Raw genomic sequence first — 24,135 nt, 5'->3', positions numbered from 1 at the left:
GGGGTTGAGATCTGTCCGTATTCCGAGTCCGGATATCCAACATCCGATACCGTATCCGTATCCGTATCCGAATACTCAAATCAGCATATTTATGATGTCGATATGCAATCGTATCCTATCCGACATAGTTAACACTATCCGTATTCGAATATGAATCCGGACAGAAATATAAAAATAAATATAATATCGGTGATATTCGTCCGTATCCGATTCGTTTTCATAGGATGGCTGCTGCTGCAGGCCTGCAAAAAAAAAAAAAAAAAAATTACAGCCGAGCTGATCATCACAAATCCCCTCAAAAAGAGCACAACCCTTGATCTCCGTATCGTGAACCCGTGGCACGAAGAGAGTCCACCCCTGGCATGCCTAGTTTCGTCACCGTCACCGTCACATAACTCCCCGTCGCCGTGCGTAACAACGCCGCTTCTCCTTTACTTCGCCTCGCCTCGCCTCGCTCCAGGACGACACGCGCATCCGATACGATTCCTCGCCTTCTCTCCCCCGCGATCACGCCAGCGCCCCCGAAAAACCCTAACCACCTGGAGCCTCGGCAGCGACTGTCTCAGGCGACGGCGCAGCGACCCCAGGCGGAGGCAGACGGCGCAGCGGCTTGCCCCCTACTGAGGCGACGGCGCAGTGGGTTGCCCCCTGCGGAGGCGGACGGCGCGGTGGAGGTCTTTGCCTTCCCGGCGATGCGAATTGCGGTATGAAGCTCAAGCGGCGACGCGCGGTAGAAGTGGTACGTTGCCTTGGCCCCTCGGTTACCCTACTACCACTCGATCCCCTCGATCTATGTGCCGATCGCCTGATCGCGGCGGTTGCGAAGGCGAACGGATTAGGGTATTGCTCCCAGGTTTCTTTCTACTGGTGCGGCTTAGCTCGTGGTGTAGATTCTTGTTCCTTTTGGGCGGTTAGGAAGTTGCGTGCCAGGGTGCTTTGGTGTTGGTGAACCGCTAGACTGCCATCGTGGCTTTTGTAGTGTTCAGTGTCTACAATCCTTGCAACAGTAGTTTGTGATTACAAGATGTCTTAGATCTGCAGTTGGTCAAACCTCGTATGTGCGGTAGTTAAACCTGAAATTAGGTTATTGTCGGGAGTTCTACTACCTGTGAGGTTTACCGCTGGTAGTGGTGATTCCAGTTCCCGGTGATAGTAGGTTTTTTGGGTTTAAGTATGCTACAAGCCCCACGGTATTTTTTATTTTCGGGGATCACAGGGTTCCTTGTGTATTATTAAGTCTCCGCAATCCTTGCAACAGTAATTATGTCTTTATGATTACAAGAAGAAACTTTAGACCTCAGATACAGGGGCGGAGCCAGGATTTAGATATTGCGGGGGGGGGGGGGGGGGGGGATCATCAAGTGTTTACAAAAAAGTATATGGTTCCACCATCAAATCTTGATGTCGGTTTAAAATATTATTGACTTTGATGTAGGCTTAAAAAACTACAATAAATCATCTTTAATCTTTTCATCTCAAAAAAATGCTAAATGTTCAAATGGAAGATAAAAAGGAACATTGTTCATACGTTAACGGTTCACATCATATTTACTTTATTTAGACACTTATTAACATTAGATAGTTAGGAGATTTATCTGAGAAAAACAATTTAGAATTGGCTGAGAAGACATTATTTACTTATAATTTCTAGCGATTATTAGGAACTAATAATGAGAAGATATATTAACGACCCCCCCCCCCCCCCCCCTCTGTCTCCGCCCCTGCTTAGATATATGTCCAGAAGGCTTCATTTTTCTGACTATCAAACTGTTTGATGCAATCTTGGTGGGGTTCTTTGCTTTTAACGTTTGTCATAGATCTGCAGTTGGCCAAACCTAGCATGCGCAGACCTGGATTTCTTTTCTTTGTTTCTTTTTCTGTCTCTTGATGTTTGCAAAACTAAACAAGGGCATTTAGTTTAACAGATAAAAGCTGTGTAATTAACACCCGCTATGGTCAACATTCTAAGACTTTGATGAGAAATGTTTAGAGGCAAAGATTTTTCAAATGAGAAGAGTATGAGATGTATTGTGCATTGATCCCTACTAGATCAGGAGAGTCCCAACTGATCTTGATGTGGAGTTAGAGATTTAGCTAGCTTTGGTCCCTCCTCCGGTTTTGGACAAAAATTTTAAATTGATAAATTGCACCTTAGAGTCCCCAGATTTTGCATTATTGTCTCAGGCCCCTAAACCTTAATAGACCTTGAATTGAACTTTTATATTCATATCAGATATCACCTTGCACCCCAAATTCCAGTTACTGCCTCGTCCCCTTGAACCTGCACGGTTGCCTCACCTCTCCCTTAGTGTGTTAGGGTGAGATGACCACGCAAGTCCAGGGCCTCCGGTTATCTCTATGAAATTCAAGTCCCAACTTCTTCCAATGGCACATTGAGATTTGAGTTACTAAATCTAATGGGAGCATGATTTCTGTTTATCAAACTCATCTGTTAATGAAACCTAAGCAGCGTGTGATATTAAATGAAACAATTGTGCGCACAAGTTGGTTGCATTTGCTTATTGCTTTACATATGATCGTTAATCCAGCATGTAGCAGATCCTTTTTTTTTTCCTATCTTGTACCTTTCACCAATGTATGTTGTTTTGTTTGCAGCCTCCAAATATAAAATCTTTCATCAACAGTATTACCACCGTTCCTCTTGAGAATGTAGAATTGCCGCTGAAGAATTTTGCATGGGAATTCGACAAGGTGTGTAAATCAGACTTTTTATGTATAGCATCTTTTGTGGTGATGTTATTAATTCTAATCTCTTGCTACCAAATTGGTGTAGGGGGATTTCCATCACTGGGTGGACCTTTTCAATCACTTTGATTCTTTCTTTGAGAGTTATATCAAATCAAGGAAAGATTTGCATCTTGAAGATAATTTTCTTGATGTGGATCCCCCATTTCCTCGAGAAGCAGTCCTTCAAATTCTCCGAGTATCAAAACTAATATTGGAAAATTGTACAAATAGACACTTCTATATTTTTTTTGAGGTCAGCACTTTATGCATGTCCTGTTTATCTGCAGACCTACTTGTTTTTCCCCTTTGTACTTATTTACTATAAGGGAGCAGCATAACTTTCTGGTTTTATTCATTTCCAGTAGTATACTGCTAATTTATGTATTTTTGGTTACAGCAGCATCTGTCTGCCCTTTTAGCATCTACAGATGCGGATATTATTGAAGCAAGCTTGCAGACATTAATGGCTTTTGTGGACAAGTCAGTTGGGAAAAGCTCAATACGCAGTGCGTCTCTCGCTTCAAAGTTATTTGCCTTCTCTCAAGGTTGGGGTGGAAAAGAAGGTGGCCTTGGATTAATAGCATGTTCTCTGCCCAGTGTATCTGATCCAGTTTCCACTGAGTTTGGCTCCACTCTCCATTTTGAGTTCTATCGTGCTGCTGATAAATCAGAAAAATCCCAGTGTCTAGAGAATGAGAACAGGTTGGAAGTAATTCATTTATCGAATGTCAATACTTGCAAGGAGACAGATCTTGAAATACTAGACAGATTAATCAAGGATTACAGTGTGCCACAAGCTTTAAGGTTCCCTCTTCTTACAAGACTGAGATTTGCAAGGGCATTTGACACTTTAACATGTCGACACCAGTATATCTGTATCTGCCTGTATGCCTTTATTGTTCTTGTCCAAGCAGGCCATGATTCGGAAGGTCTATCAACATTTTTGAGCAACGAACCAGAATTCATTGATGAGCTGTTATCACTGCTTAGCTATGAGGATGAGATACCAGAAAAAATTAGGATACTGGGAATCCTTTCATTAGTTGCACTGTGCCAAGATCGATCTCACCAGCCTACTGTATTGTCCTTAGTAACTTCTGGTGGTCATCGTGGTATCCTTCCTAGTCTCATGCAGAAGGCAGTGGACTCTATCATCAATGGTTCTATGAAATGGTCCATAATATTTGCCGAAGCACTTCTCTCGCTTGTATCAATGCTGGTATCATCAACACCAGGTTCTCTAGCTCTACAAGAAGCAGGCTTTATACCCACTATTTTGCCTCTTCTCAAAGACACAAACACACAGCATTTACATCTAGTTAGTACAGCACTGCATGTCATTGAGAGCTTCCTGGATTATCACAATCCTTCTTCAGCATTGTTCAGAGATCTAGGTGGACTAGATGACACTATTGCTCGTCTTAAGATAGAAGTATCTCAAGTTGTGGTTGTTTCAAAAAAATTTGAACAGTCTCATTCTAACAATAAAGGAAAAGAGGTTGAAAGCTGTCCACCTGTGCAAGATATACTGCCTTCATGTTCTGAATCCTTGATTTTGTATCATAGGAAGAACTTAATGAAAGTTTTACTACGTACAATATCTCTGGCAACATATGTGCCTGGTAGTTCTGCTCGTGTTGATGGTTCAGAAGAGAATGTGTTACCCCCATGTTTATGTAAGATTTTTAAGAGAGGCAAGGACTTTGGTGGTGGTGTTTTCTCACTTGCTGCAAGTGTTATGAGTGATCTCATACATAAAGATCCAACATGCTATACTGTTCTTGATGCAGCTGGTTTGCCACAAGCATTTCTTGATGCCATAATGGGTGGTGTACTTTATAACTCTGATGCAGTCTCATGTATACCACAGTGTTTGGATGCATTGTGCCTGAACAATAATGGTCTTCAATTGGTAAAGGACCGCAATGCTTTAAGATGTTTTGTGAAAATCTTTACCTCTAGATCATATCTGAAAGCTCTTAGTGGTGACACAACGGGGGCCTTATCAAGTGGACTTGATGAATTAATGCGTCATGCATCATCATTACGATCCTCTGGAGTTAGCATGTTTATTGAAATCTTGGACACTATTTCTAAAGTAGGGTGTGGTGGAGACTCTATTTCCTGTAAGGAATCTTATAATTCTTCTGCAGCTGTTCCCATGGATACTGATGTGGAGGTAGCTACAACACAGAGTGAGGGTGTACCTCCTGAGGTAGGATGCTCAGTCAAAACAGTTGATGCTCCTCTAGATGCTTTGACATCATCATCCATTGAGTTATTTCTTCCTGAGTGCATATGCAATGTTGCTCGTCTCCTTGAAACTGTTCTGCAAAATACTGATACATGTAGGCTATTTATTGAGAAAAAAGGCATTGAAGCTGTACTTCAACTCTTTAAGTTGCCATCAATACCTGTATTTGTTTCAATTGGTCAGAGTATTTCTGTTGCATTCAAGAACTTCTCACCTCAGCATTCTGTTTCTCTTGCACGAGCAGTGTGCTCATTCTTTAGAGACCACCTTAAAATGACCAATGAATTGTTGGGTTCGATCTCTGGAACTAAGCTGGTTGATAGCGAACCTACAAAGCAATCAGCTCTTCTGAAGTCACTTTCTACCCTTGAAGGGCTTTTGTCTCTTGCAAATTTTCTCCTGAAGGGAACTACCATTATGGTCTCAGAACTGGCTTTTGCTGATGCTGAGATATTGAAGGAATTGGGGAAGGTTTATATTGAAGTCACATGGCAGATATCTTTACTCAGTGATTCTAAGGTGGATAAGCAAGAGGCAGATCAAGATGATTTGGCTGGGGATGCTTCAATTTCTGAAAGGGATAGTGACGATGACACAAATACAGCACCATTTTCAAGATATACGAATCCTGTTTCAGCAAGGGCTTCTTTATCACCCTGGAGCATGGAGCAAGATTTTATTTCAACTGTGCGATCCGCTGCCAATATGCACCGCCATGGCCGACACTCATTATCCAGGATAAGTGGGCGCCTAAATGGAGCGTTGGATGCAACAAATACTGATTTGGATGGTCCTTGTTTTCCAGCAGAGACATCAAGGAGTCATGATGCTCTAAAGAAAAGCCCTGATGTTGTTGTTTCTGAACTTCTGACGAAATTTGGCTATACCATGCGTTCCTTCCTTTCTAGCCTTGTCAAAGGATCAGCGGCTCGGCGTCGGGCTGACTCTAACCTTAACCCAGCTTCGAGAAGTCTGGTGACTGCACTAGCGCAAATTTTCCTTAGTGCTCTTGGTTTCTCTGGACATTCTACTGCAGGTTTTGAGATGTCTTTATCTGTGAAATGCCGTTACCTTGGAAAGGTTGTGGAAGACATGGCTGTGCTTACATTTGACAGCAGACGTCGCTTATGCAATTCTGCACTCGTTAATAGCTTCTATGTGAACGGAACATTCAAGGAAGTTCTAACGACCTTTGAAGCCACCAGTCAGCTACTATGGACACTTCCTTTCTCTGTCTTGGCTGCTGCCTCAGATCAAGGTTCCTCTGTTAGTGAGAAGGTGTCTCACAATTCCTGGCTGCTGGATACATTACAGAGTTACTGTAAATTTCTAGAATATTGTGTGAACTCTACATTCTTATTGTCTCCATCCTCCTCTCATAATCAGCTTCTTGTCCAGCCTATTGTAACTGAGCTGTCAATTAATCTATTCCCTGTGCCTTCAGATCCAGAATCATTTGCTCGCATGCTCCAATCTCAAGTTCTTGATGCAGTTCTTCCTGTTTGGAATCATACAATGTTTCCTGAGTGCAGCCCAGCTCTTGTTACCTCCCTGGTGTCAATTATGAACAATATATGCTCTGTTGTTGGAGATATGAAGCAAAGCCGCAGTAGTGTTGGAGTTGCCAACCAGCGTGTTACTAGCCCCCCTCTTGATGAATCTGCTATTGCTACAATTGTTGAAATGGGATTTTCAAGGGCTAGGGCCGAAGAATCTCTTAGAAGCGTCAGAACTAACAGCGTGGAGATGGCAACAGATTGGTTATTCAGCCATCCAGAAGAATTTGTTCAGGAAGATGTGCAGCTAGCACAAGCGTTAGCTTTGTCGCTTGGAAGCTCCATTGAAACACCCAAGGAGGATGGGAGCCATAAGAATGATACAGCCATTGCTGAAGAAAAAAGTGTATTTGTGCTCCCTTTGGATGACATCCTTACTGTATCAACAAAGCTTTTCCGCTCTAGTGATTCCACCATGGCTTTCCCATTGACTGACCTTCTAGTGACACTATGCAACCGGAATAAGGGTGAATACTGCAAGCGAGTAGTACTGTATCTTTTTGAGCAACTAAGATGTTTTTCGTCAGATACCACGGGTGATATGGGCGCTTTGTATTCTGTTTCTCATTTGTTGGCTTTGCTTCTGAGTGAAGACAGTGGCATACGTGAAATTAGTGCCGAAAATGGTGTCATCTCCCAAGTTCTTAACATGTTAGAAAGTCTTAAATCAAGGACAGACCAGACAGATCAGACTTGGAATTCTATCAGTGCTCTGTTGCTTATATTGGATAACATGCTACAATTTAATCCAAAACTCTATATGGAAACAATGGATGGTATATCCAAGTCAATTTCTGATGCATCCAGTGCTGACAGTAAGGCAAATCCATTACCAACTGCAGAAAATGGAACTGAAATTATTGATTCAGCAGATGATGCAAGTGCTAATGTCTTTAAAAAGGTTTTGGGGAAATCTACTGGCTATTTGAATGATCAAGAGAGCCAAAAGGCACTGGTTTTCTGCTGTGAATTCATTAAGCTATGTGTGCCTGCAACAGTTATGCAAGCTGTGCTTCAGCTCAGTGCTCGCTTGACAAAAACACATGCTCTTGCTGCCCACTTCTTTGAAAGTGGTGGGTTAGCATCTCTTTTAAATCTCCCAGGCACTTGCATCTTTCCTGGCTTTGAGACCTTAGCATCTGCCATTGTGCGCCACCTCATTGAGGATCCCAAGACCTTGCAGAGTGCCATGGAATTGGAGATACGACAGTCATTAAGTAACCGTGGGAGTCGTACTCCTCGCTCATTTCTGACAATTATGGCACCACTGATATCTAGAGATCCTGTGATCTTCATGAAGGCTGTAACTTCAGTCTGCCAATTGGATTATTCAGGAGGGAGAATGAATGTAGTGTTGTTGAAGGACAAGGAGAAAGACAGGGAGAAACAGAAAGTTCCTGTAACAGAAAGTGGTGTGCCATGTAATGAGCCTGTTCGGTTGATTGCTGAGGTTAAATCAGTTGATACACCAAACAGATGTTCACGGAACCACAAAAAGGTTCCTGCTAGTCTTTCTCAAGTGATTGATCAGCTTCTTGAGATCATTATGAGCTATCCATCTGCAAGCAAAGAACATCGGTTTGATGGTTACTCCCTGTTGACTCCAATGGATGTTGATGAACCAAATATGAAGGGCAAATCTAAAGTTGAAGATGGCCAAGAGCTGGATGGTGATGCCCTCTCTGAGAGATCTGCCTTGCTGTCAAAGTTTGCATTTGTCCTTAAGTTGATGAGTGAAATACTCCTCATGTATATGCATGCAGTAGGGATAATTCTGAGACGGGATACAGAGATATCACAGTCACGAAGTTGCGATCAAGCTGCTGGACACAGTGGTTTACTGCATCATATATTCTATCTGTTACTTCCTCTACCTTCGGTCAAAATGGCTGATGCCTCAGATGATTGGATTGGTAAGTTGTCTGAGAGAGCTTCCTGGTTCTTGGTAGCTTTATGCTGCAGATCTGCTGAAGGTCGTAGAAGGGTTGTTTCTGAAATTGTAAAGGCATTTAACTATTTCATTGCTTCAGCAAGCAACACCTCGAAAGGATCTTTAATACCTGACAGAAAAGTTTTGGCTTTCTCTGAGCTTGTGAATTCCATATTGTCGTGGAATAGTCAGAGCAACTTGCCTGTTCTTGGTTGCTCACCTGATATTGCAAAACCTATGGTAGATGGTGGAATGGTGCAATCTCTTTCTGGTTTGCTGAAAGTAATTGATCTTGACCACCCAGATGCTGGAAGGGTTGTCAACCTGATATTGAAGGCTTTGGATAGCCTCACTAGGACTGCTTATGCCAGCAATCAAGTCCTCAAGACAGATCGATTTACCAATAACAGATTACCAGGGTCACATGAACAAACACGTGAAGCTGATGACACTGTAATCCATGAACAAACTACAGATGACACACATCATCATACTAATGACATCATCCAATCTGCAAGTCAGCAAGCTCAAGAACTGTCTCATGTCGGTGGGAACAATAATGAAAACCTTGACCAACCCGCTGAACAAGAAATGGGAGTTGATCTAGCCGACAATAATACTTCTAATGGCAATCCTCCAATGAGAGCTGTGCAGTTCATGCGAGAAGAAGCTATTGAAGGTAATGTAATGGCTACTAGTACTGATGTTGGTTTGGCTTTCTCAGTGCAACATCAAGTTGATGAAATGGGTGTGGAAGATGAGGATCTTGGGGAGGAAGGTGAGGATGAAGAAGATGAGGATGAAGATGATGAGGAAATAGCAGATGAGGGAGCTGGTTTGATGTCCATAGCTGACACAGATATCGAGGACCAGGAGAACAATGCAATTGGTGATGAATACAATGATGACCTTATGGATGAAGAAGATGATGACTTTCTTGAGAACCGTGTTATAGAAGTAAGATGGAGGGAGAGCTTAACTGGAATGGATCATCATCTGCGATTTTCCAGGGGTCGTGCAGACTCCAGTGGTTTTATTGATATATCTTCTGAGTCATTTCATGGTGTGGGGACAGATGATTCATTTAACCTGCATCGTTCATTTGGTCTTGAGCGGCGGCGCCAAAGCGGAAGTAGGTCACTTCTTGATCGACCAAGGACTGATGGGAATGCCTTTCTTCATCCACTGCTTGTCAGGCCAGCACAATCTAGGGAGGGAACTAGTTTAGCGTGGCCCTCTGGAGGACCCTCCTCAAGAGATTTTCACACGCTGTCTTTTGGGAATTCAGACATCCCCTTATACATGTTAGATGCTGGCTTTCCACCAGAAACTGCTCCCGCCGTGTTTGGTGAACGTGTTGTAAGTACTGCTCTGCCACCTTTGATAGATTTCTCACTTGGTTTGGATTCCCTCCGAATTAGGCGGGGCCCTGGAGGTAATTTGTGGACTGATGATGGTCAACCACAGGCAGGTAATCATGCAGCTGCTGTTGCTCAGGCAGTTGAGGGTCATTTTGTGTCACAGTTAACTGTGGCTAGTAATTCAAATAATGCTCCTCAGGTGCAGCCTGAACAGACTGGCAATGCTGTGAATGCACAATTAGCGTTACCAGATACAGGAAATACTGAACCTGTAGCAACCGATCCTCTTTCTCAACCTGTTGGCAGCCATCAGCCAGTTTGTACTGTTAACCAAGGACTTGCTCCTGCTAATGATGTCCTCTGTCCTACAGATGTGCACGTAAATCAGCAGCTTGTTGGTTCCGTTTATGATAATCGTGTTGAAGAAGCGGTGCGGCAAACAGCACCTGATGATCCTAACACTATACCTCAGAGTGATGAAATGATCTGTATTGCTGATACACAGCTCGATGGTCATCCTGAAAGAGATTCCTTGTCTGGTAATGAAAGTTATGGTCATATTATGCAAAATGAGATTGAAGCACCTCAACAAGTTCACTTGGGTAATGATCCTAGGGAAGCCCCATCTGATCTGGAGTCAAGCTGCCATGCACTTGTCACTTCTGCAACTGCTGCTCCTGAGCTGAGTGATGCTCATGTGGATTCTGCAGCAGTGGATGCTGATGTTGACATGAATAGTGTTGATATTGCTGAAAATGAAGTTGAGAACTCAGCTCCTGCTGATGGCAATGATTTGTCTTCTAGGAGGCATGAAGAAGCTGAGCTTCAGACAGAGCAACCTAATGCTAATAATGAGGCCTCCAGTGCTAATGAAATTGATCCCACATTTCTTGAAGCATTGCCTGAGGATCTTCGTGCCGAAGTCCTTGCTTCTCAGCAGAACCGTTCTGCCCCAGCTGCTTCCTATACTCCCCCAGCTGCAGAAGAAATAGATCCTGAGTTTTTGGCTGCTCTTCCACCAGATATACAGGCTGAGGTTCTAGCCCAGCAGCGAGCACAGAGGATTGCCCACTCTCAACCAGTTGGGCAGCCAGTAGATATGGATAATGCTTCGATTATAGCAACTTTCCCTCCTGATTTACGTGAAGAGGTAATGCTTCAATTTTAGCAAATTTCCAATCCTTATTTGCATGATGGAGAGGTAAGGTTTAATTTACATACCTGTTTAATACTAATACTGGCCTGTTTTACTGCACAGGTGCTTTTGACCTCATCCGAAGCTGTTCTGTCTGCGCTTCCTTCAGCTTTACTTGCTGAAGCTCAAATGCTACGGGACAGAGAGTTGAGTCGCTATCGTGCTAGAGGGAGCCTTTTTGGTGGAAGCTACAGGCTTGGAGGGAGGAGGCTGCCAACTGATAATCAGACAATTATAGACAGAGCTGTTGGTGTTACTGTGGGTAGAAGGGTTATTTCTACTAAACCAGGTGGTTCAAAGGGTAAAGATGTGGAGGGGACCCCGCTTCTGGACTCAGAAGCTCTGCGGGCACTTATTCGCCTTCTGCAGCTTGCTCCGGTAATGTTCACACTGTGCGTATGCTCTAGTATCTAGATAACTGTATTTTTTTTCTTGAATAGGGTGGTTTTGGGTATTCTTCTGTAGTTTTATGATGTAATGTAATATTGCATGCATATATTTAGTTGCATAGTGCAAACCTCACATTGTAAACTTGCAGTCAGCTAATTCTCAAGGGAATAGGGTGGTTTTGGGCATTGTTCTATAGTTTTATGATTTAATGTAATATTGCATGCACATATATTTACTTGCATAGTGCAAAACTCACCTTGTAAATTTGTAATGCGCTAGTTTCCAAAATGTTAAATGAAATGATAGAGGCTTGCATGGTGGGGATCTGTTATACACCCCTGTAAAATTCTAAAAGCAAACTCAGAGGATTCCTTGGTGTGCATTTTCTTATCACTATGGTTACAAGAACTGAGAGCAGGCAGCTGCAAAAACTTTCTTGCTGAAAGATCTCTTAAATATATTTGGTTGTGAAGCTTTAATGTGTCAAACTGTCCATTCACATACACCCTCCGTCCCAAAATAAACGTACATTTCGCTTCCCAATGAGTCAAATCTTTTAAAGTTTGATCAAATATATAGAAAAATATGCTAAGTTTATGATGTATAATAAGTATCATTAGATTGAGCATGAAATATACTTATAATAAACTTACATTGGGGATACAAATATTGATACTATTTTCTTTATTTCTAGTCAAACTTTGTGTTTATTTTGGGATGGAGGGAGTAAGTTTACAATGGAAATGAACTTGCAAAATTAAATTTTATGGGATGAGTTTTGCTTCTATTATTCCCCCACTCCCACTGTGCTGTCTGCTTTGCTATCTTTTCTCTACATCCTACTTGCTCAAGGCAATAAGAACAATGAGCAACCATGTCTCTGCTAGATTGTTACGTTATGGAAACCTCACCATCTATGAAATAATCTATAAATTGAATTGAGATGTATGGTAGGTGTAGAATGACAGAGAAATGGGAAACACCACACACCCAACATGGGGGGTGACATTCATATATATAGCCAATATGGCAGGGTATAACAGGCATGTACATGCTTTGATGGATAAGTCTCATGTGTGGCTGGTCTTTGTGGGGCTATGATGCTCACATGGTCATGGTCCTTGTGGCTGTTTTTCTGTTTTTAGGACAGCATCTTAGACTAGAGGACAGCATCTTAGAGGACAGCATCTTAGACTAGAGGACAGCATCTTAGCTAGGACAGCATATTAGCATCTTAGACTAGCATCTTAGACTAGCATCTTGGCATATGCTTGGCTGGCTAGCAGCCTATAAATATGTAACCCCAACCCCTTGGGTTGGCATGGCATTTGTGTGAGCTTGTGTGAGAAATAGACAAGAAAATTGCCCCAACTCCTAGTGTCATCCTCTCTCGATGAGAGTAAGAATTCTCCTACTACCAAGAGTGAGAATTCAGCGACTAACAACAAAATTGCCCCAACTCCTAGTGTCATCCTCTCTCGATGAGAGTAAGAATTCTCCTACTACCAAGAGTGAGAATTCAGCGACTAACAACTGGTATCAGAGCCGTATTATCCTGTAGCCTGAGCATCTCTTGCTCATCTTCTCTCCCAGCCCCACAACAGCCCCAGCTGTTGGCAGCAGCAGCTCCTCCGGCCGCTCCTGTTCACTCCTCTCCCAGCTCGTCTGAAGCAGCCCTCTCCCCACGCAGCAGCCCCCCGGTAGCGCGTCATGTCCGCAGGGCAGTCTCAGCGCTCGGTCGCCTCGAGCACGCGGCGTCGGCAGGAGGCCGAACTTGCCGCGGCAGAGGAACGCGAGCGAGCGGCGGCAGAGACCGCTGCGGCGGCGGCAAGGGCGTCGAGGCTAGCAGCGGCGGAGCTGGCAGCAGCCAGAGCGGAGGCGGAAGCAGCGGCGGCGGCGAATGCAGCGCGTGCGGCGGCGGCGGAGGTCGAGGCTCTGCGCGGCAGCATCGGCAGCTCCATTTCCGCTGACGACACCGCCGACGCGGACCTCGAGCTGCTAGAGAGGGAGGCAGCGCGAGCGCGGGCGGCGCAGTGGACAGCCGCGCACGTCCACGAGCGTGGCGGCAGCCCAGACAGGCGCGGACGCGCTGGCGGCGCTCCTGGAGGAGGCGCGCACGGCGGTGGCGCTCCTGGGGCAGCCGCGCACGCCCACGAGCGCGGCGGCAGCCCAGACAGGCGCGGACGCGCCGGTGGCGCTCCTGGAGGAGGCGCGCACGGCGGCGGCGCTCCTGGAGGAGGCGCGCACGGCAACGGTGGCGGACGGGTCGATGGAGAGCGCGGCCTTCATAGGCAGCGTGGCTCTCTCTCCCCGGATCGGTACCGACGGGTCGATGGAGAGCGCGGCCTTCACAGGCAGCATGGCTCTCTCTCCCCGGATCGGTACCGTGGTTACCACGGGCTCCAGGCTGTTGTCAGGGACGTCGGTCCCGGCGGTGGGTGGCCTACCCTCACCAAGACCAACTACGTCGAGTGGGCTGCGGTGATGAGGGTAAAGCTCCAGGTGCGGCACATGTGGGAGGCAGTCCGGTACGGCGACGTCGACTACGACCTAGATCGACGGGCGCTGGATGCTCTCATCGCTGCAGTCCCGCCCGAGATGCAGTTCTCGCTTACCAGCAAGCGGACTGCCAAGGAGGCTTGGGACGCCATCGCTGCGGCACGCATCGGCAGCGACCGCGCCCGCAAGTCCACACTGCAGGCACTTCGCAAGGAGTGGGAGAACCTGGCTTTCAAGCCAGGTGAGGACGTTGATGACTTTGCTCTCCGTCTCAACACTCTGTTGCAGAAGATGGTGCAGTTCGGCGACGACACCTACGGCGAGGAGAGAGCTGTCGAAAAGCTCTTCCGCTGCGTCCCCGAGAAGTACAAGCAGATGGCTCGCTCGATCGAGTCGCTGCTGGATCTCTCCACGATGTCGATCGAGGAGGCGATAGGTGCCTCAAGGTCGTCGATAGTGATGAGCCACAGTCCCTCTCAGGGCCCATCACCACTGGCGGGAAGCTCCTTCTCACTCGGGAGCAGTGGCTTGCCAGCCAGGGTGACCGGAGGAAGGGGGAGCCTTCTTCCGCGACAGGCGGCCGCAAGCGTGGCAAGCCACGCAAGGCGCGCAGAGACGCCCAGGCCGGGGCTCGAGAACGTGCCGAGGGTGATGCCCGCGGAGGCGCCCAGGGCGGCGCCGCCGGCAGGCACAAGCCGGCACGAGACGACGCCTGCCGCAACTGCGGCCAGCTTGGCCATTGGGCCAAGGACTGTCGACAGCCACGACGCGGTCAGGCCCATGTCGCACAGGCGGAGGAGGAGCCGGCTCTGTTCATGGCACATGCCAGCATCGAGCTACCTCTAGCGGCACCGGCCGCAGCGGCTCTCCTCCACCTTGACGAGCCAAAAGCACACGCCCTCCTCGGCGACAGCTCCGGCAACGACAAGACTGACGGGTGGTGCCTCGACACCGGCGCCACCCATCACATGACCGGTCGACGGGGGTTCTTCACCGAGCTTGACTCTAGCGTCCGAGGCTCCGTCAAGTTTGGGGATGCCTCCGGCGTGGAGATCAAGGGCGTCGGCTCCATCATCTTCACCGCCGTGTCTGGTGAGCACAGGCTGCTCACCGGAGTCTACTACATCCCCGCGTTGAGGAACTCCATCATCAGCTTGGGACAGCTGGATGAGAACGGTTCGCGTGTGGTGGTTGAGGACGGAGTCATGAGGATTTGGGATCGTCGTCGTCGCCTTCTTGCCAAGGTATCCAGAAGCGCAAATCGACTCTACGTCCTTAACGTGCAGGTGGCACAACCCCTCTGTCTCGCTGCTCGTCGGGACGACGAGGCGTGGCAGTGGCACGAGCGTTTCGGGCACCTTCACTTTGAGGCCCTGAAGCGGCTCAGTGCCACGGAGATGGTGCGAGGCCTGCCGTGCCTCGACCATGTGGAGCAGCTCTGCGACGTCTGCGTGTTGACGAAGCAGAGGCGACTCCCCTTTCCCCAGCAGGCGAGCTTTCGAGCCAAGGAGAGGCTCGAGCTCGTGCACGGGGACTTGTGTGGCCCGGTGACACCGGCCACACCGGGAGGACGACGCTACTTCCTGCTGCTCGTCGACGACCTCTCCCGCTACATGTGGGTGATGGTCCTCGGCAGCAAGGGAGAGGCTGCGGACGCCATCAGACGCGTGCAGGCTTCTGCGGAGGCGGAGTGCGGCCGCAAGCTGCGCGTGCTGCGCACCGACAACGGCGGCGAATTCACAGCGGCTGAATTCGCGTCGTACTGCGCTGACGAGGGCATTCAGCGCCACTACTCCGCGCTGTACAGCCCGCAGCAGAACGGCGTCGTCGAGCGGCGCAACCAGACGGTTGTGGGGATGGCTCGGGCCCTCCTCAAGCAGAGGGGGATGCCGGCTGTCTTCTGGGGAGAGGCGGTGGTGACGGCCGTCTACATCCTCAACCGCTCGCCTACCAAGGCGCTCGACGGCAGGACGCCGTACGAGGCTTGGCATGGGCGCAAGCCGGCGGTCTCCCACTTGCGGGTCTTCGGCTGCCTCGCGTTCGCCAAGGAGCTTGGCCACATCAGCAAGCTCGACGACAGGAGCACTCCGGGAGTGTTCATCGGCTACGCGGAGGGCTCGAAGGCCTACCGCATCCTCGACCCGAAGACACAGCGTGTGCGCACGGCGCGCGACGTTGTGTTCGACGAAGGGCGAGGATGGGCGTGGGACAAGGCGGTGGACGATGGCTCGGCTCCGACTTACGACGACTTCACTGTCGAGTACGTCCACTTCGAGGGAGCTGGGGGAGTAGGCAGCTCTTCTTCGGCGAGCGCGTCTACCCCAGTCCCCGAGCCTCCACCGACCCCGGCGCCTGCTACTCCAACAGCTCCACGCTCTCCAGCCAGGACCTCGGCTGCGATGAGTTCTTCGCCGGCTTCACCACAGCCGGCAACGCCACGCACTCCAGCACCGACAGGCACCTCTCCGGGCACGTCTACTCCAACACCAGCTCGTGTCGAGCACAGCCCGGTTGAGCTCGCTACTCCGCTCTCTCACGACGAGGAGCGCATCGACGCGTACCACGACGGCGAGCCGTTGCGGTACCGTACGATGGAGAACCTTCTCGGCGACCAGTTGGTGCCGGGACTGGTGCCTCATGACCTGGAGGACCTGGAGGCGCAGTTGCACCTTGCGTGTGACGACGGCGAGTCTCGGTCGTTCGCAGAGGCCGAGAGACACGCGGCATGGCGCGCCGCGATGCAGTTGGAGATGGATGCGGTTGAGAAGAACCGCACCTGGGAGCTTGCTGACCTTCCTCGTGGTCATCGCGCGATCACCCTTAAGTGGGTGTACAAGCTGAAGAGGGATGAAGCCGGTGCCATCGTCAAGCACAAGGCTCGCTTGGTGGCACGAGGTTTCGTGCAGCAGGAGGGGGTCGACTTCGACGACGCCTTTGCTCCCGTGGCACGGATGGAGTCCGTGCGACTCCTCCTTGCGCTAGCTGCCCAGGAGGGCTGGCGTGTTCATCACATGGACGTCAAGTCGGCGTTCCTTAACGGCGACTTGAAGGAGGAGGTCTACGTGCACCAGCCGCCGGGATTTGCGATCCCCGGCAAGGAGGGCAAGGTGCTCCGCCTGCACAAGGCCCTCTATGGCTTGCGGCAGGCACCGAGGGCGTGGAATGCCAAGCTGGATTCCACGCTAAAGGGGATGGGCTTCGAGCAAAGCCCGCACGAGGCGGCCATCTACCGACGGGGCAATGGAGGTAATGCCCTGCTGGTGGGTGTCTACGTCGACGACTTGGTGATCACCGGCACCAAGGATGCGGAGGTGGCGGCATTCAAGGAAGAGATGAAGGCCACCTTCCAGATGAGTGACCTGGGGCCTCTCTCCTTCTACCTGGGAATCGAGGTACACCAGGATGACTCTGGGATCACGCTTCGACAGACCGCCTACGCCAAGCGCGTCGTTGAGCTAGCTGGGCTCACCGACTGCAACCCAGCTCTCACTCCGATGGAGGAGAGGCTGAAGCTGAGCCGCGACAGCACGACGGAGGAGGTGGACGCTACGCAGTACCGGCGTCTTGTGGGGAGCCTTCGCTACCTCGCCCACACACGGCCGGACTTGGCATTCTCCGTCGGCTACGTTAGTCGGTTCATGCAGCGACCGACGACGGAACACCAGCAGGCTGTGAAGAGGATCATCCGCTACGTTGCGGGGACTCTCGACCACGGCCTCTACTACCCGAGGTGCCCTGGGGCGGCACACTTCGTCGGGTACAGCGACAGCGACCACGCCGGCGACATCGACACCAGCAAGAGCACGAGCGGGATCCTCTTCTTCCTCGGCAAGTGCCTCGTTAGCTGGCAGTCGGTCAAGCAGCAGGTGGTGGCCCTGTCCAGCTGCGAGGCCGAGTACATAGCGGCCTCCACCGCTTCGACTCAGGCGCTCTGGCTTGCTCGACTGCTTGGTGATCTCCTCGGCAGAGACACTAGAGCGGTGGAGCTCAGGGTGGACAGCAAGTCCGCTCTGGCCCTGGCAAAGAACCCCGTGTTCCACGAACGCAGCAAGCACATCCGGGTGAGGTACCACTTCATCCGAGGCTGTTTGGAGGAAGGGAGCATCAAGGCGAGCTACATCAACACCAAGGACCAGCTTGCGGACCTGCTCACCAAGCCCCTTGGGAGGATCAAGTTCCTTGAGCTCTGCTCCAGGACCGGGATGGTTCAACTCTCCCACAAGACGACGCACAAGACTTAGGGGGAGAATGATAGATAAGTCTCATGTGTGGCTGGTCTTTGTGGGGCTATGATGCTCACATGGTCATGGTCCTTGTGGCTGTTTTTCTGTTTTTAGGACAGCATCTTAGACTAGAGGACAGCATCTTAGAGGACAGCATCTTAGACTAGAGGACAGCATCTTAGCTAGGACAGCATATTAGCATCTTAGACTAGCATCTTAGACTAGCATCTTGGCATATGCTTGGCTGGCTAGCAGCCTATAAATATGTAACCCCAACCCCTTGGGTTGGCATGGCATTTGTGTGAGCTTGTGTGAGAAATAGACAAGAAAATTGCCCCAACTCCTAGTGTCATCCTCTCTCGATGAGAGTAAGAATTCTCCTACTACCAAGAGTGAGAATTCAGCGACTAACAACAAAATTGCCCCAACTCCTAGTGTCATCCTCTCTCGATGAGAGTAAGAATTCTCCTACTACCAAGAGTGAGAATTCAGCGACTAACATGCTTTACATAGCAGGTGCTAATCACACTGATTTGTGCCGTTGCCTATTATATACTTGGCTAATATACACTTGCCTAATATATCTATCAGCCGCCCGCAGTCGAAGCGTCAGGATTCCGGATGCAGAGACTGGACCGAAATTCTTCAAACAGCTGAACCGGCAACCCCTTTGTCATGATGTCAGCGAACTGAAAACGTGACGGCACATGGAGAACTCGAACCTCGCCGAGAGCCACCTTCTCACGGACGAAGTGGATGTCAATCTCGATGTGCTTGGTACGGCGGTGGTGGACCGGGTTGGCTGTCATGTAGACAGCGCTGACGTTGTCACAGTAGACAACTGTGGCAACCTTCAAGGGAACATGAAGTTCCTGAAGGAGTTGACGAAGCCAACAGCACTCGGCAACCACGTGAGCAACAGCCCGGTACTCGGCCTCCGCACTGGACCGGGACACCGTGGTTTGCCGTTTTGAAGACCAGGACACCAGACTGTCGCCGAGGAAGACGCAGAAGCCTGATGTAGAGCGGCGGGAGTCTGGGCACCCGGCCCAGTCAGCATCGGAGTATGCAATCAGCTTGTCGACTGGCCCAGTGCCGATGTGGAGACCAGCCGACAGTGTGCCCTTCACATATCGAAGGATGCGCTTGATCAGCGCGAGGTGAGCTTCGCGCGGGTCATGCATGAAGAGGCACACTTGTTGTGCAGCATAGGCCAGGTCGGGGCGAGTAAGCGTCAGGTACTGGAGAGAGCCGGCGAGACTCCGGTACGCGGCGGGATCAGCGACAGGAGCGCCCGCCGAGGCAGAGAGCTTGGCACGAGAGTCAACAGGTGTCGATGTCGAGTGACACTCGGCCATGCCCGCCTTCTGGAGGAGGTCCACGGCGTACTGCCGCTGGCTGAGGAAGAGGCCGTCGGAGGAGCGAGTGACGGATATACCCAGGAAGTGATGTAGTTCCCCGAGGTCCGTCATGGCGAACTCAGAGTGAAGGCGAGCGATGATACGTCGAAGCAGAGCGGCCGAGGAAGCCGTGAGGACGATGTCGTCGACGTACAGCAACAAGTAGGCGGAGGAGCTGCCCTCGGAGTAGATGAAGAGGGAGGCATCGGTGGCAGAGGCGACGAAGCCGAGCTGTCGGAGAAACGTGGCGAAGCGTTGGTGCCACGCTCGAGGGGCCTGCTTGAGGCCGTAGAGGGAGCGCTGGAGGAGGCAGACGGCGTCGGGTCGTGCTGGGTCGACGAAGCCGGGGGGCTGCTGACAGTAGACCGTCTCATGCAGGTGGCCATGAAGAAAAGCGTTCTTCACATCCAACTGATGGATAGGCCACTGGCGAGATGCGGCGATGCTGAGGACGACCCGAATAGTGGCCGGCTTGACGACGGGGCTGAACGTCTCGTCGTAGTCGACGCCGTGACGCTGGGTGAAGTCGCGGACGACCCAGCGAGCTTTGTGCCGAGCCAAGGTGCCATCGGAGTGGAATTTGTGCCGGAAAATCCACTTGCCGGTGACCACATTGGCGCCAGGAGGACGAGGAACGAGGCGCCAGGTGTTGTTGTCGACAAGGGCCTTGTACTCCTCAGCCATGGCTGCACGCCACTGGGAATCAGCAAGACCCCCCCTGTAGTCGCGCGGAATGGGCGAGGCAGTGGAGCCGGTGGCGACGTGAGCTGCTGGAGGGAACCCGTACCGATCGACAGGCCTGAGGGAACCTGTCTGGAGGCGCGTCACAGGTCGGTTCGGAGGCAGTGGCGGTGGCAGTGGCGGAGCAGCCACCACAGCCGGAGCAGCCGCCATGGCTGGAACAGCTGCCACGGCTGGAGCCGGGGCCGGCTGTTCGGAAACAGCTGGTGTCGGTGAAGAAGTGTTCGGTGCAGCTGGAGCCGTGCGGCGCCGGGTGTAGACCCGAAGGGGTGGGGGAGCGACCGGTGCAGGTGGAAGAACCGGGCCAATCTGGAGGATGGCCGGGTCCTCAGCGAGCTCCTCCAGATGAGCTCGATGACGCGGCTGCTCAGCGTCGGGTTGCGACGGAGCGACCGCTGCTGCGCGTGGCACCGGCGCTGGTGTTCCTGCAAGAAAATCCAGAGAGCTTGGCAGCGCACTGGTGGAGTCAGATTGAAATGGAAATGTCGTCTCGGCAAATACAACATGACGGGAAATGATGATCCGTCGTGTTGTTAGGTCGAGACACCGGTAGCCCTTATGGGAAGAGGGATAACCAAGGAAGACACAAGCGGTGGAGCGGGGGGCCAACTTGTGTTTGGAGGTAGCGGTGAGGTTAGGATAGCATAGACAACCGAATACACGAAGAATAGTGTAATCTGGTGGCTGCTGGTAGAGTTGCTCATAGGGGACTCTATGGTGAATGGCTGAGCTGGGGCGCCTGTTGAGGAGATAGGTGGCTGTGGTGAGCGCCTCGGCCCAGTATTTGGGTGGCATGTGAGCGTGGAGGAGGAGGGTGCGGCATATATCGTTCAGAGAACGGATGATGCGTTCAGCCTTCCCGTTTTGAGGGGAGGTGTAAGGGCAAGAGAGGCGTAGGTGAATACCGCTGGAGGCAAAGAAGGTGGTGAGGGCAGTATTGATGAACTCAGTGCCATTATCAGCTTGTACAGCCTTGACAGGAAGGCTAAACTGTGTGTGGACGTAGGCGCAAAAATTGATGATGTGAGTGGCTACCTCAGATTTGCGGACGAGGGGGAACGTCCAGCAATAATGTGTGAAATCATCTAGGATGACAAGATAGTACTGCGCACCAGAAATGCTAGCGACCGGGGACGTCCAAACATCACAGTGTACAAGCTCAAAGGGGAGAGATGAAACTGAACTGGAATTACCGAAGGGCAGCCGCACATGCTTGCCAAGTTGACATGGATGACATAAAGTAGGAGCTGATTTATTACAGGAAATGGAATTATTGTTCCTAAGCAAATCTAGAGTGGCAGCCCCTGGATGACCAAGACGATGGTGCCATAGGTCAGTGGAGGTGGCGAGGTTGGCCTGTGGCGTGGCGGGGACGGTGTAGAGGCCGTCGGAGCTATTGGAGCGAAGAATCACGCGTCGGGTCTGCAGGTCCTTAACAGAGAAACCAAACGCGTCAAATTCGATAGTGCAATGGTTGTCACGAGTGAATTGGCGAACTGAAAGTAAGTTGCGCACTAAGGAGGGGACAACAAGAACATTGCGAAGAGAGAAGGGGGAGGTGCGGCCAGGTAAAGTGGAGTGACCAGAACAGGACACAGGCAACTGATGCCCGTTGCCGACAGTGATGGAAGAAGAGGAGGAGGGATGACGAGATAGAAGTATACCATCCGAGTTGTGCATGTGGGAGGTGGCGCCGGAGTCCATGACCCAGCCAGAGTTCTGGAGCGCCATTTGGTTCAAGGCGGCAATGAGGCCGGCTTGATCCCACATCGGTGTTGGTGGAGGTGCAGCGAAGTGCGCCTGCGGGTTGGTGCCCATGAGCCCCTGGTGACGCCCGCCCTGGGCATTGGGGTGCTGCCAGCCAGGGCGAGGGCCCTGCAGCCAGTCGCCATGTGGAGGAGGACCGCCCTGGGGGGCCCAGGGGGTGTAGCAGAACCAGGGCACCATGGGGCGGTTGCCCCCGTGTTGCTGACCGCCACCGCCGCCCTGCTGCCAGCCGCCGCCGCCGCCCTGCTGCCAGCCACCACCCTGGCCGCGCCAGGGACCCTTCTTGCCGCCCTTGCCTTTCTTGCCGCCGCCCTTGCCTTTCTTGCCGCCCCCTGGACCCTTGGAAGGGGCAGAGGGAGCGCTGGAAGTGGAGGAATGGCACTCGGCAGAGGTGCAGCTAGAGCCGGAGGCGGCTACCAAAGCGGAGGCCGCCGTGGTCTTCTCATCGTTGGCGAGGCGCAGTTCCTTGAGGGAGAGCATCTCGCGCGCCTTGGGAAAGGAGGGCAGCGCGGTGGCGTTGGCGATGTCGTCGGCGGTGGCGCTGAAGCGCGGATTGAGGCCGCGGAGGAGACTGAGGACGAGCTGCTTGTCATCGATGGTTTCGCCGACATCCCGGAGGGCGGCGGCCTTGACCTTGATCTTCTGGCAGTACTCGTCGATCGTCGAGTCGCCCTGCTTGAGGGAGTGAAACTCCTCAAGCAGGAAGACGGCCCGGGGTGCGCGGTTGGAGCGGAACAGGGCTTCAATTTCCACCCACAGCTCGCGGGCGGTTTGGTTCTCGTCGGTGATGGCGAGATCAAGAACCGAGTCGTCGACGGTGTTGAGGATCCAACCGCGGACAGTGCACTCAGCAATGGGCCACGATGGATCGTTGGCGGGGGGGTCAGCAGACTCACTGATGTGTGGGAGGAGACCGAATTTCCCACACAGAGACTTGAAGAAGGAAGCCCACTTGGTGAAGTTGGGATTCTTCATCTCCAGAACCACCGGGATGTGAGTCTTCACATTGACGGCGGTGTAGGGGTGGACGAGCACAGCCGGCGGTGAGCCGTCGGCGGTGACAGACATGGTGTGGACGGCGGCTGCAGAGGTCAGCCGGCGGGGAAAGGTGGAGAGGAGAAAGGGGCGGAAGCAGAAGGTCCGGGATCAGATTGATCGCGCGGTCTATGATACCATGTAGAATGACAGAGAAATGGGAAACACCACACACCCAACATGGGGGGTGACATTCATATATATAGCCAATATGGCAGGGTATAACAGGCATGTACATGCTTTACATAGCAGGTGCTAATCACACTGATTTGTGCCGTTGCCTATTATATACTTGGCTAATATACACTTGCCTAATATATCTATCAGTAGGTATAAACCTATATATGTGTCTCATCTATGGACAATAGCATATTATTGGAAGCTATGCATATTTTTTATTGTGTGGACATCCAGGAAGCTCTTAAGCTATGCATATTTTTGATTGGTAATATTTGTCCTGTTCCTTTATTTTCAATGTAAATTTATTTTTGATTGTTATGCAAAATCAGTCCCTGGTCAGAATTTTAGTGGGCATGCACAAAAATAGCTTTTGCAAATAAGACATCAATAAGACGACTTGAAAATGTTGCTAATTGTCACTTGCTTCTCCTTATTATCAATAAAGACGACTTGAAAATGTTGCTAATTGTCACATGCTTTTCCCATATTTCCTTCAGCTAAACTGCTTAACTATTCCACAATTTTGCAGCCACTCAGCAAAGGCCTTCTTCAAAGGCTTATGTTCAATTTATGCGCACATAGTGTCACACGTGTTACCTTGGTTGGCCATCTGCTCAACATGATTAAACCTGAATCTGAGGGGCTTAGCGTATCTGATTGCATGGCTACATATAGATTACATGGATGTCAGTGGAACATTGTTTACGCACAACCTTACTCTGCAAATGGTAGTATTCTCTCTATTTTATCTCCTTTTGTAATTTGTTTTATAACCTTTGGCTCCCTAATACTCTCTGTATTATCATCCTTTTTTCTTCACTGTTATATTGTTCAACAATGTTATTGGGTACTTAAG

General features: G+C 50.5%; 1 protein-coding gene across 3 annotated transcripts in view; it reads left to right on the top strand.

Annotated features, from left to right (window-relative positions):
• The first annotated feature begins 411 nt into the window (after window positions 1–411).
• Window positions 412–24,135, top strand: part of LOC136541776 (E3 ubiquitin-protein ligase UPL1-like) — a 37,235-nt gene continuing 13,511 nt past the window's right edge. Inside the window, exons 1-7 of one of the 3 annotated variants that reach the window (XM_066533865.1) lie at window positions 412–739; window positions 2,617–2,712; window positions 2,795–3,001; window positions 3,146–9,847; window positions 9,956–10,999; window positions 11,108–11,422; window positions 23,809–24,007. In XM_066533865.1, the coding sequence (XP_066389962.1) occupies window positions 707–739; window positions 2,617–2,712; window positions 2,795–3,001; window positions 3,146–9,847; window positions 9,956–10,999; window positions 11,108–11,422; window positions 23,809–24,007 (8,596 nt within the window). In that variant the 5' untranslated portion in view covers window positions 412–706. Of the gene's footprint in view, window positions 740–2,616; window positions 2,713–2,794; window positions 3,002–3,145; window positions 11,000–11,107; window positions 11,423–23,808; window positions 24,008–24,135 lie in introns of all 3 variants that reach the window. The other 2 variants (XM_066533864.1, XM_066533863.1) reach the window with 2 other exon arrangements.

Source organism: Miscanthus floridulus, chromosome 3 (genome assembly GCF_019320115.1).
Source record: "Miscanthus floridulus cultivar M001 chromosome 3, ASM1932011v1, whole genome shotgun sequence".
Classification (NCBI taxonomy): Eukaryota; Viridiplantae; Streptophyta; class Magnoliopsida; order Poales; family Poaceae; genus Miscanthus; species Miscanthus floridulus.
This window is presented reverse-complemented; position numbering and strand designations above follow the sequence as displayed.